This window comes from Oenanthe melanoleuca, chromosome 19 (assembly GCF_029582105.1).
Source record: "Oenanthe melanoleuca isolate GR-GAL-2019-014 chromosome 19, OMel1.0, whole genome shotgun sequence".
Lineage (NCBI taxonomy): Eukaryota > Metazoa > Chordata > Aves > Passeriformes > Muscicapidae > Oenanthe > Oenanthe melanoleuca.
The window spans coordinates 7813244-7825779 of NC_079352.1; the positions used below are offsets into that span (position 1 = coordinate 7813244).

General features: G+C 47.0%; 1 protein-coding gene across 5 annotated transcripts in view; it reads left to right on the forward strand.

The window, feature by feature from the left end:
• Nucleotides 1-5746, forward strand: part of GTF2IRD1 (GTF2I repeat domain containing 1) — a 69791-nt gene extending 64045 nt beyond the window's left edge. For 3 of the 5 annotated variants that reach the window (XM_056506885.1, XM_056506887.1, XM_056506886.1), the window contains 5 exons: nucleotides 1459-1536; nucleotides 3268-3460; nucleotides 3907-3944; nucleotides 4614-4669; nucleotides 5497-5693. In XM_056506885.1, the coding sequence (XP_056362860.1) occupies nucleotides 1459-1536; nucleotides 3268-3460; nucleotides 3907-3944; nucleotides 4614-4669; nucleotides 5497-5571 (440 nt within the window). In that variant the 3' untranslated portion in view covers nucleotides 5572-5693. Of the gene's footprint in view, nucleotides 1-1458; nucleotides 1537-3267; nucleotides 3461-3906; nucleotides 3945-4613; nucleotides 4751-5496 lie in introns of all 5 variants that reach the window. The other 2 variants (XM_056506883.1, XM_056506884.1) reach the window with 2 other exon arrangements.
• The last annotated feature ends 6790 nt before the right edge of the window (nucleotides 5747-12536 follow it).

A 12536-nucleotide genomic window follows, 5' to 3' on the forward strand; every position in this document is an offset into this window, starting at 1 on the left:
GAACTGAATAGCTGCAGACTGGGGCAGAGGGTGCCTTGATCCCTCATGCCAAGGTTTGCAGGGATTTCCTTGATGCTGGTGGGTAAAAACCCACCATGAACAGCTGTCTGCTCTTGTGACCTGAAGCACTGCATCTGGCTGAGGCCTCCAACACAAGAAAGACCTGAACCTGTTGGAATGAGTTCAAATAAGGCTACAAAATTACCCAAGAGCTGGAGCACTCCTGCTCTGGGGACAGGCTGGGACAGCTGAAGGTGTTCACCTGGAGAAGGGCAGGCTCTGGGGAGACCTTAGAGCCCCTTCCAGTGCCTAAAGAGGCTCCAAGAGACCTGGAGAGGGATTGGGGACAAGGGCCTGGAGTGAAAGGACAAAGGGGAATGGCTTCACACTCCAGAGGGCAGGCTTAGATGGGATACTGGGATGAATTTCTTCTGTGTGAGGGTGGTGAGACCCTGGCACAGAGTGCCTGGAGAAGCTGTGGCTGCCCCTGGATCCCTGGAAGTGTTCAAGGCCAGGTTTGACAAGGCTTGGAGCAACCTGGGATAGTGGAAGGTGTCCCTGGCCATGGCAGGGGGTTGGAACTGGATGCTATTAGAAGGTCCTTTTTAACCCAAACCATTCAGTGGTCCCATTATTTTTTCCCAGTGGCTTGCCAGCCTGGCTGGCAGTGCCTGCCTTGGGTGCAGTGAGGATCTTTGGGAGGAGAGAAGGTGGGGAGTCCACCCCACTGAGCTGGTCCTGCACTGTGCATCCCAGCTGGCTGGGGGCTGGAGGGGTCACTGCAGCCAGAGGCAGAGAAGGTGTGTGCACTTGGTACTTTATACCTGTGGGGGAAAAATGGCATTGAAAGGGACAGGTTAGGATTAGGGTCATTTGACCCTAGGTCAAAGGTTAGGGTCATGATCCCAGTCATTTGCCTTGGAGCCTCCTGAGGATGCTAAACAGCTGAGTGTAAAAATCTACTGACTTAGGCACATCATTTGAAATGAGAGAATGAAAGAGAAACTGTCTAGCACAATGAGGATAATTTAAAAATCTAGTAAAGCCAAGCTGATTATATGGCATATTATAAAACAATACTTCACGTAGGAGCTTAGCCAAAAAAGTGCTCTCTCATTCCTTCATGTCACTTGTGGGAGCATTCATGGCACTGAGGGCTTGAATCTTCATTGCTTTACATTTTTCCTAGTCATTTCCAGCCCCACAAAGTAGATATAAAATGCTTTTAGCTGTGGCAGCACATGGCAAATGGAGATCTGGCAGCATTTTAGAGCTGCTTGCACAGCTCTAAGAGGTGTTGCAGGGTGCAAGCACAGAGCAGCACCTCTGAGGTGTCCCCAGGCCATGCTGGGGCAGAGGGACATGGACACTGTCCTGCAATATGCCAGTGAGATTGGTTTTCCAGGGGCTCAGGAGGAAACAAGTTAAGTTCACCCCTGTTCTTTCTTGCCTTTGCAGATGAGGATGATGCCAACAGGCTTGGAGAGAAGGTGATCCTCCGAGAGCAAGTGAAAGAGCTTTTCAATGAAAAATACGGTGAGTCTCTGCTTGTACACATCATAGAGTGAGGCTGGTTTTGCTGGGAGCAGCCAAGTTAAAATTATTTCCACAAAGGCCTCTATTGATAGCCCAAGCACATGGCAGCTGCTGCAGCACAGATATTGTGTTGCTCCATGTTACAGCCTGTCCCCAGGGATGTCCCTGTGTCCCACTCTTGGCAGGTCGTGGGACCATGACCTTCTTGTTGACAGCTCATTCTTGGAGAGGGGCAGGGGTATGGCAAAATGTAGCACAGTAGCAGGATTTGTTCAGTCTGATGTCAGCTTTTGATGGGACAAACTCTGGAAGGAAAGCCAGAAATGTGGCTGTGTGGCCACTGACAGTGTCTTGGTTTGGAGGACAGGTGTCTGCCAGTAAAGGCAGAAAACTCTTTTTGAAGTGGAGAATGTAAATCCCCTCCCTTCAAATAATTATAATTTTGCAATTAAGGGGCTCTTGGGCAAAGATACGGGAATTAGGAATAACAGTTCTTTACTAGGAAAAATCAAAATAGAAATACAGTATTACAAAGAACAGTCCCAAACCCTGCCAGAGTCAGAATCCAAGCTGACACCCGTCAGTCAGTCAGGGTGTTGGCACAGTCCCATTCAATGGTGGCTGCATCCTCCTGCAGGGGCAGATGTGGTTCAGCTGGAGCAGTGCTCCTGGAGAAGGTGCAGTTTCCTCCAAAGGTCCAGTGATAATGTGCAAAGGTCTGGTTTTCCTCTGGAATCCAGTGAAAGAGACTGCTTTGGTGTTCAAAATTTCAGTTTTTATCTAGGTAGGAAAGGCTTGGCTGCTCCCCTGGCTGGAGCATCTCCCAGTGGGATGATGGAATTTTATCAGTCATGCAGTGGTACTTAATGGCCCATTAGCAGATGATATCTCTCTGGAGGGAGGATGGGTTGTGGAAAAGATAAAGATGATTGCCCCACCTGGCTTTTAACCATGAGCAGATAATATGTGCCAGGAGATAAGGATCACTGCTCCACCCGGCTTCAAGAGATGGGGACAGAATTCACATTTCTATTCACATCCTGTCGTGCAACTCAAAACAAAGAGCTTCAGGTTTTGGGGCAGCAGAGATGCAAGGTGGGACCAGGCTTTAGAGTCAGAAACAGCACAGGAGTGAGGGATGTTCTCTGCTCCCCAGTGAGCAGGAAATGAAGGGGTAACCAGAGAGATGAGCAGCAGGTTTAATTGTACAGAAGGAAGGGCTTTTAAAGCAGCAAGGAGTTAAATTGAGGTGTATCATTGCCATAGGATGTTATGGAGAACAAAGAGATAAATGGATTCAAGAAATGGGCAGGAGGGATGCCATGTGATGTGGATGAGGATGGCTTTGATCTCCACCCCTGTGACCCCCAGACCTGCTGATGTACAGAGGCAAGAGGAAATGGGCAAATCTCTTCCATTTTCCCTCTGTCCTGGGCTGTCTTGCATGCTGCTGCTGCTGGTCCAGCCGTGGTCTTGGGCAAGTGCAGCAGTGTTTGTGCTCTAAACTCACCTGAGGCTCTTGGCAGAATTCTGAATGGAGACTAACAGAGCAGACAAAAAATTGGGCAGGTACCTGTAAAATAGCTGGGTGGGATGTGACTGCAGCAAAGGTTGGGCACCATAGCAGCCATGGCACCCCAAAGTCCCCCAGGGCTCTTGGTCCTTCAGTTGGTTGGTTCTGGATCCCTGTAGGCTAAAGCTGTTGTGCTGTCCTCTGTTCTGCCATTACAGGAGAGGCTCTGGGCTTGAACAGGCCTGTCATGGTGCCCTACAAACTCATCAGGGACAGTCCTGAGTCTGTGGAGGTTACTGGGTTGCCAGATGATATCCCTTTCAGAAATCCCAACACCTATGACATTCATCGGCTGGAGAAGATCCTGAAGGCACGGGAGAGCATCCGAATAGTGATTATAAACCAGCTCCAGTAAGTTTGCCCAGCTTTGTGATGGGGGAAGTTTCTGTTTGTTAAGTGTTGTCCTTGCTTCTTCAGCCATAAGCAGAGCAGCTCACCATGAGGCCACCAGAGCCACCACATAGCTGTGCAGGACCTGCTCCATCCCTGGCATCCACTGTGCTGTGCCACAGGGAGGTACTTGGCCATGGGGGCACAGTGAAGGGCTAGCAGGGCTGATTTGTCCCCTCTTTCTTGTGCAATTCAGGATGATCATGGTGAGATATGACATGGGGGCTGGTAACTCAGAGACCCAGCTGAGTTCTTTCAGGTTCTTCTCTCCAGGATGCTCTGGGCATGCTCCAAGTCCCCTCTCCACACAAAGGGGTGTTGGAGGAGACAGCTCAGGGTCAGGTCTGGTCCCAGCACAGGCAGGCACACAGGGTGGAGCAGTGACTCATCCCTTGTCTCTTCCACAGGCCATTTGCTGAAATCTGCACCGAGGCCAAACAAACAGGTAAGGGAAGGGCTAGGACATAACTGTGGCTTTCCTGCCACTGTGGGAGAGAAAATGGATGGGAGTTGTGAGGTGGCATTTGAACCTCCCCCATCCCCAGGGCAGGAGAGGGAAAAGATCCTGCTTACAAAAAGTTAGGCTCAGCATCTGTTCCAGAGTAAACTATCCTCTTGGAGAATTCCACTTCTGTGAGCTGAGGGAAGACCGGGCTGTTTGTGCTCAAACTTCAAGCATGTTCTGGAGGATGTGGTTATCTCTCTCCCATGAGCAATTTATTCCCTGGTTAAAGCCCTTAATTTGAGCCGTTGTTTAGCAGTTGAATTTCTAAAGCAACAAGGTTTCTGTCATCACTGGGAATGTGCTTCTCTCTCTGTCCCATCATTCTGATAAATGTCAATTTTAATGAAATGTGTCAGAATTAGCAGTCTTAGAGATAACTACAATCCTGTCAGTCTTATGACAAGAGGTGGATGAATGGAGAAGGGAGATCTGGGAAGCAAGAGCATGGCTGCATGTGAGGAGAGCTGACAGCTCTGTGCCACGCCTGTGTCAGCAATGGCAGCACAGCAGATACTGCAGGGGATGCTCTGTGCAAGGCAAGACAAGTCCCCACATTCAGGGAGCACTCTCAGGGCTCAGACACCTCATGCCTTCCCTCTCTCCTTGCAGAGAAAGACATCAGTGTTCCCAAACGGAAGCGGAAGAGGATCTCCGAAGGGAACTCGGTATCTTCCTCTTCCTCTTCTTCCTCTTCCTCTTCTTCCAATATGGAGTCTACATCATCAACAAATCAGATCTCGCTTGTGGTAAAGCCTTCCAGATATTAGGGGGGTTACTGCCTACCTATCTTTCTGCTTCAGGATGCTGCTCTCTGTTCTCCTGGAGCTGTCACCACCTCCCTCTACCTGACAAACTCTATAAAGTATGATGTAGAATGGCACAGGCAGGTTTGGTGAAGGAGGGGGCACACCTGTGGGGGTCTTTTCCTGCAGGGTTTGTCTGGGGGAAGTGAGATGAGAGAAGTGTCCAGCACCCCTTGGGGCTCTCCTGCACTCCTGCACTGTCCCTGTCAGCTTTAGTGGGTGCTGAATACGAGACAGGCTCAAGCAAATCCCTCCACCCCAGTGCTGGTGACAGCACCTCGGGTCTGTGGTGCCTCTCAGCAGAACCTGATGGTTCCCCACAGTCCAAACTGTGCTGGGTGTACCTCTAGCTCAGTTCTGGGAGCAGTGCACAGCTCTAGAATGCCACAAAATGGGAAAAATAGAAGATAAAGTCAGGGAGATGCATACAACTGCACTCCTTCAGGGCCTGGCTTTAGTTGTGGATGGTACCAAATAAAACTGCCCAAAAAATGCACAAGAGAAATATAAACTTAAAAAGGTTTCTGTTGAGTTTGCTAGTGGTGTTTTGTTTTGGGGATGGTTTTTTCTCTTACATGGAAAGTGGGAGCAGCCAGTTGTTGGAACATGTCAGAGATTTGATGTATGCCTGGTTTTGTGTTGTGTCCTAACAGAGAATTTTGCCTTCTTTTTCTCTCCCTCTCTTTCAGCAATGGCCCATGAACATGTACATGTTAGACTATGGTGGTCTAAACGTCCAGATCCCAGGACCTATTAACTATTAGACCTCAATATCAAATAAGAACCTCAAATGAAAGAAAAAATAAATAAATGTAATTTATGTAAAAAGTGTATATTCCAATATGTATCGATGCCTTTTAGTTTTTCCAATGATTTTTACACTATATTCCTGCCATCAAGGCCTTTTTAAATAAAAATAAAAAGTGTTGCCTTGCTCTTAAAAGTAGTTATTTTATTACATATAGTATTGATAAATAACACTTATAGGTAAGAATGAGGGCAGAAGGACACCCCTTGGACAGCCTTTTTTGGACTTTGGCTGCTCAGTAAATCCTGAAGCAAAGAGATCTGAAATATTTTAATGCTTCATTTAATTTAGCTCAAAGGTGTAAAAATTTATGTACAGAGATGCCAGAGGAGTGGCACCCAGCTGCAGTGGTGACAGAGGAGGAAGCCAGCCCTCCCAAGCATCAGTCACCTTCATCCATGAGTTCTGTTGGCTCTGAAACTGAAGTGCATTTGGATTAAGGGGGAAGGAGGTTTCAGGCTCCCCAAAAGGTGAGATCCCCCCAAGCCCTCCCATGTTGAGTCTCCTGCCATCCTAGACATGGAAAGGAAGATTAGATTGCGTGCATTTAACTGGCATCTGAACCAGGAAAAATTTTTGGCCACTGAAGTCCTTCATGATTTATGGTTTTATGATTATTATTCTGTAATTTTATGGGAGGCTTTGATGCCTTTTGGGGGGAGGAAGGTGCCACAACAGAATCGTGCAATTGCTTAATTTGGAAAAGATTGCTAAGATTGAGTCCAGCCATTAACCCAGCACTGCCATGTTCACCACTAAACCACATGCCTGAAGACCATATCCACATGTTTCTTGAATGGTGGGAGGGTGATGGTGATGCTTGCACTTTCCTGGACAGTTTATTTCAATGCCTGACCTCCCTTTTGTTGAAGACATTTTCCCCTAATACCAAATCTAAACATCTTGAGGCCATTTCCTCTTATTCTATCACTTGTTACCTGTGAGAAGAGACCACTGCCTGCCTGGCTACAACATCCTTTCAGGTAGTTGTAAGAAAGAACATCCCCCCTGAGCCTCCTGTTCTGCAGGCTGATCACACTGATGCTACACAGGTTCCATAACACTGGACCAATGCAAGTGGCAATGCTGAGTGCATCCAGGGATGGCCCTAAACTCCTCCATGTACCCTGGACTATGTTGCCCCACATAATAAACAACAAAACAAAAAATTGATATAATTTGAAATTCCTGCCCTTACATTTCCATTCCATTCCTGGAGTTTGGCAGCAGAAGCAAATGGCTGTGACTACTGTTACTTTCCACTGCATGTGTTTAACTTGTGCTTTGTGCCTGCTGAGAGCCGTGCATGGCTGAGACATGGTGAGAACTAATGTCAGTGCAAGAAACCAAGAAGAAGAAACATCCTGGCTTGTGTGTAGGTAAATGCAGCCCAGCATGAGCCAGCAGTGAAGCAAGAGCCCTGGGACTTCTAGCTGTGGAGTCATTACAAACAGTGATACGTGGTGTCACTGTGAGCTGACCATTGCTGAGTGTCCCTCCAGCACTGCAGGATGGGTCACCACAGGCTTGTCACAGCAAACCTGCCCCAGCAGCAGTGGCTGTGGTCTGCTGGTGGGTAGATGGTGGCAGACAGAGGATCAAAGTCACTCCTGATGGTTTTTCTGAGTATAATCTGCTTTATTTGTTTTTCATGTTTTCGCTCTCCTTGAGTCTGTGTCCCTTCAGGCCATGAGAAGGCTTTGGACAGTGCATAGAAGTGTTATTTGACAGTGGGTAGAAGTGTTACTTGATGGTGAGTAGACATGTTTCAAGGCAGCTGCAGTTTCCTGGATCTGGACTTGAATTTGCTCTGGAGTTGGATGTAAATGATCACATGAGATAACAAAATCCTAAGTAAATGTAGGATATGGCACTGCAATGGGTTTGGTTCACCAATTTGAGATTTCTCGGCCAATGCACCAATTTATGTTACAGATTTAGCGCTGGCCAAATTGCCAATGCACCCACCTATCTCACCTGCTGTGAGATAGGATTAGAAGGAAAGGAAAATAGGCTTAAACTTTAAAGGGTACAAAGAAAAACTTTATTACTAGAAACTATAAGAAAAACTAATAAGAATCAGAATAAAACTTTCAGAATACTTCTCCCCCCACAACTTCTTTTCTTTCACACTGACAATACACAGAAACAAATCAGTCAGTTTACTATCTCTAAAAATAGTCTTTCACCAATTTACTTGGGAGAGGAGACCTCTTTAGTCTGTAGAGATTTTCTCCTCAAGAAACAGTTTTCTCATGGCCTCAATGTCACAGTGAATCAGCTGCCAGAGAGAATCTGATCACTGTATAAAAATCCCTTCTTCCACTAACAGTCTTCCTACAGTTGTTATTGAGGACCATGTCAATTTATGGGGCACACTTTAAGGATTATAACAGTTCAAACAAAAGCTCTCTTCATCTTTGAAAACAGAGTTCTTTCTTCTTCTCTTCCGTGGGGGGAAGCAGGAATCTTCATCTCTCTGTTCAAACTTACAGGATCACAACCATTTCAACATCTGCTTACTTTAGCACAAATGCCTCTGCTCATGTCAAAACTTATATTCTCATCCATCCTAAGTGCACTTCTATGAGTTATAGGGAAACAAGAGTTTTCTCCACAGCTTAAAAAAGAGAAATTTCAGTCTATGACTCTCCTCCATTCCTCATCTGGGACCTGACTCTTCCTTCTGTCTGACCTCGGTGTTTTCACGCTGTTTCTGTGCGCATCTTCATCTCAGTCCTTTCCTTTCACTCAGGAGAGAGAGCAAGCCTCATTCTGGGCAGTGAAGGAGTTAATATTTTGCCCAGGCCTGCAGATGCTCATGTGATCTTATCTGGGCCAGGGCCGGGAGCTGTTTTATGGTATCAGCTGTGCTGGGCTGGGAAGGATCTGAGCAGGGCCCGGCAGCAATGGCGGAGTGTTGCTTGGCTGCCTTCCACTGAGGGGAGCAAAGCGGCTCAGCCCCTTCCCGGCTGCATGGACACGGTGGGCAGCCCGGCCTGGCCCCCGCTGGGCTGGAGGGGAGCAGCAGGGCGGCCCCAGCCCTGAGCTGCTCTCCTGGGGTGTGAGAAGAGGCAGCACTTCCACCACACTGAGGGAGGGGAAGCAGCCGGGATCGCAGCGGCCCAAGGGCTTCCCCTTCCCGGCCTGGCCCCGGGCCCAGCCAGGGCAGCCACCTTCTGAGAGGCCCCAAAGAGCTTCCCCGCGTTTGTTTGCTTTAAAATGTGAGTTTTACAGAGGCCTGTCCATCTCTTTCAGTGGTTTAACCGGTTGTCAGTTCTCAGAAGCAATCACGGATTGGTTTTTGTCAGACATGGAGGAAGCCTGGCTGCTCCTCTCAGATAAAGGGGGTTGTCTTTAGTGCCAAACCAGCCCAGGCGCAAAAGTGGCAAAGTCTGTATCAATGACTCTAGTTAAGAAATACAGTTTAACATCTGAGCAGTTGGCATCAAAATCTGAATCTTGGATACTCAAACCTGTGGCATCTCCAATTAGGAAACATGATTCAGAGATAAAAACTCATTTTCTCTTACCAAATGTCTGCAAGAGCCTTATTCTCAGGTTATAACCCCTGAAGTAAATGTCTCATAAGAGGGCACACTTACTATATTTTAATTTTTTTTGTGTTAAGGACATAAAAGTCTGATGCCATAACATCAGGGCATTAGCATAGTTTAGCAATGATAGGGATGTTTGAGGCTGCTGATGGCAGGGTGGGAGGCTGGAGTGCTGTACCCACTCAGGCCCTGATGATGTTGCCAAAGGCAGAGGTGAATGCAAGCAGAGGAGTTAAATTAGGGCATGGGAATTGTGCTGGGGACATATGATTTAGTTCAGAGAGCTGAATGTAATAATAAAGGCTGTAAATGATGGGGGGTATGGAAACTGAGCAAAGAGACTCTCCCCGCACCAGCATCTCCAGCTCAGAGCCTGGTGAGCAAGATAGGGCAAGGGGAGGCTGGCTGTGCCACTGAGGCGTGGGCTGATTCAAAAACAGCTCTGAGAAAAGAGGTTTGTTAACCTGCAGGGAAAAGGTCTGCTCGTGAGAGCTCATTTAATCACTTCTTGGAGGTGGTGAGTTTCCCAAAACAGGTAGAAAGAGCTGTTAAGGGACACCAGGCAGAGTGCTCAGAAGAGACAATGGTTAATCAACTGGTCAAAGGAGATGTTCAAAAAGCAGCACTTCTGCCAGAGGTCTCTGGGATCCTCCCTGATCCCTGTGGCTCAGCTGCTGCCAGGGGGAGGGGGGAGTGATGATGGTGGTGTCTTTTCCACCAGAGGAGCTGGAGATAATTAAAGATGGTAGAGCAGAAGAAAGAGGGGAGAATTGATTTACAAAGGACGGTAAACAGTAGATGCCAAGAATTTTGAACCTGCAAATATTGAGACAGCTCAGTGGGGGGAGTCGTTGGGACTCTCGAGGACTGCCTTGAATCTTTTTGTTTTAGCAAAAGGAGCTATTGAGGGATGCCTGGCTAAAGGTGACAGCCAGCCTGCAGAGGAGAATGTAAGGCAGGGGAAATGACCTTGGGCTATACATCCTTTCCAGGGATGTTGAGTGTGTTTTGCTAAAACGCCCTAGGCAAGAGAGCTTAGATAGTGGTAGTGATATGCCGGCTGGCAGAGTGGCCAGAAGAGTTTCTAGTCACTTCAGCAACTAAATTAACAAATTATTTCTGAATATGGGATTGCGAGGGCAGTGGATTTAAACAGGGGGATTAATTTTGCAGGGGGATCCTTGAAGATGTTATGGCTACTTTGAGACTTCAGTGGGACCCCCATAACCCTTGAGAATTCATGTCAAATAGAACAGATTAATGGAGAAATAGAGAAACAACATTTGAAGCTGGTGATAGAAACGAAGATGCCATGGGTGTGGCTTTTGCCATTAGCTTTGGCAAGAATAAGGGCCAGACCCAGAGGAGATACTTAGTTTTCTCCCTTTGAATTGATGTTCTGTAATTCCTTACTCTTGTAATTCTCAGTGTAGTGCGGGTGTGGGTGTGGGGGTGTGTGTGTAAATAAGTGATGTATATTTAAAACAATATGGGGCCAAGATACTGTCTCTTGTGAAATCTCTTCGACAGAAAGTCCAGTTAGCACAGACCCTGCCTTTGCTATTCCTAACATCCAACGAGGAGATCGGGTCCTAGTTAAGGAATGGAGAGAAGCACCACTGGTGGCAAAGTGGTGTGGACCTTTGCAAGTGTTACTGACCACAGAAACAGCTGTCAAGACTCCTTAACACACGTGGACCCACCACATTCGGGTCAAGGTCTCTAAAGGGAAGGATTCCACTGATTCATAAATGGAATGAGAGATTTGTCCTTACAAACAAACTGTAGATCTGCTGATACATAAAATTGAACACTGAAAGAAACAATGGGAAGAACCATAAATTCCATAAGGAATTCCACTGAGTGACACAAGGAAAAGACAAAAGGGGATATATATTAGAAAGGGGTCTTATGTATTAGGCGTTTTGGGAAGTTTGTATCTCAGAAGTACCTCAGCCAATGGGGAAAGAGAGAGGGAAATGCAGTCAGGAAATCAGGATAAAAAGGAGGCTGCATTCTCCAAAAAATTTGAGAAACCCCAGAGGAAATAGCCCATGGCCTCTCCCTTTATTCGAATAAAGTTACAGGACTCCTCTGTCTCCTTTTTGGACATAAACCTCTGGTGTTTGTGGATTAATTTTTCTGACAATTACAACTAGATGAGTGAAGATGCAGACCTTAACGCTTGAGCTGTGTTTCTCATTTACTACTTTTCAAACTCTGGTGTGTTGGAGGGGGCTGGGAATGGTGTTTATGTGTTTACAAATCTAACAACAATCCTCATTAAGAGTTGCAAAACATGAAGCCATTTTCATCCCAGGCAGATGGCAACTAAATGAAGTTTAATTAAAGAATGAGAGCTTTGATTCAAATAATTTTTTTAAAATGTAGTGCACCAAGATGCTAAAGAACAGCATAAACAGCATCTGTGCTTTTATTCAGACGCTTGAATGCATTTTTGAGGAATCCCTTTGCAATGCCTTCCAGAGCAACCCCAGGTTGTGGGATGCAGCTCACCAGGCAGGATGGCCAGAGGGTGCCTCCACAGGATCCTGCTTCCCCTGACACAAGGGAAAGGCTGGGAAGGTAATAATGCAGCCAAGAGCAAGGTTTTGCTTCCTTCTTTGGGCAGTTTGTTTTTGGTTTGGGTCTTTTTTAAATATTTATTTATACTTTTGAAGAGTTAGCTGTTGCCAAAGTAAGATTTTGTCTTAGCTGCAACCACGTTCTGAACAGTTTTCCAGTGGTCATTCCAAGCCATTCCTTCCTGCAGATTCCAGACCCTTCCAGCAGGGCATGAAGCAAGCATGGCTGCACAGACATTCCCTGTAGCTCTTTGTAGCCTACACAGCTTAAAGCAAGTTGCTTACCCAAGGCTAAAGCTTATGGAATGGAGGCTCAAGGGTTGCTCCATCCCAGTTGTGGCAAGGCTTGGCTGCCCTGGGAGCTGCCAGGCAGCTCCAGCCAGGGCTCAGTGCTGCCCTTCAGGTCAGCCTTGATAGGGAAGATGTGTGCTAATGTCTCCACAAACAGTTCTGTGGGTGGAGGTATGGGTGTTAAGGTCTTTGAAATGGGTCTGAATGTCTCAGTACTAACTTCAAGCAGGTTGGTTGCAGAGCCGGGAGAGCAACATGCAGCTGGGAGTTTAGGATAAAAAGAGGCTGAACCCTCCAGGACCTCAAGAGATAAAGTGTCCAAGGCCTCTCTGCCTTTATCTGAATAAATTGCAGGACTCCTCTGTCTCCTTTATGGATGCTGGCTTTTCATAGCGTGATCTTCCATCCAACCCCCACCTGCTTGGCCACGGCAGGATTTTCCCACAGCAACATTTTCTGTGATCCCAGTGAGAAGTGCTGATTTCTGT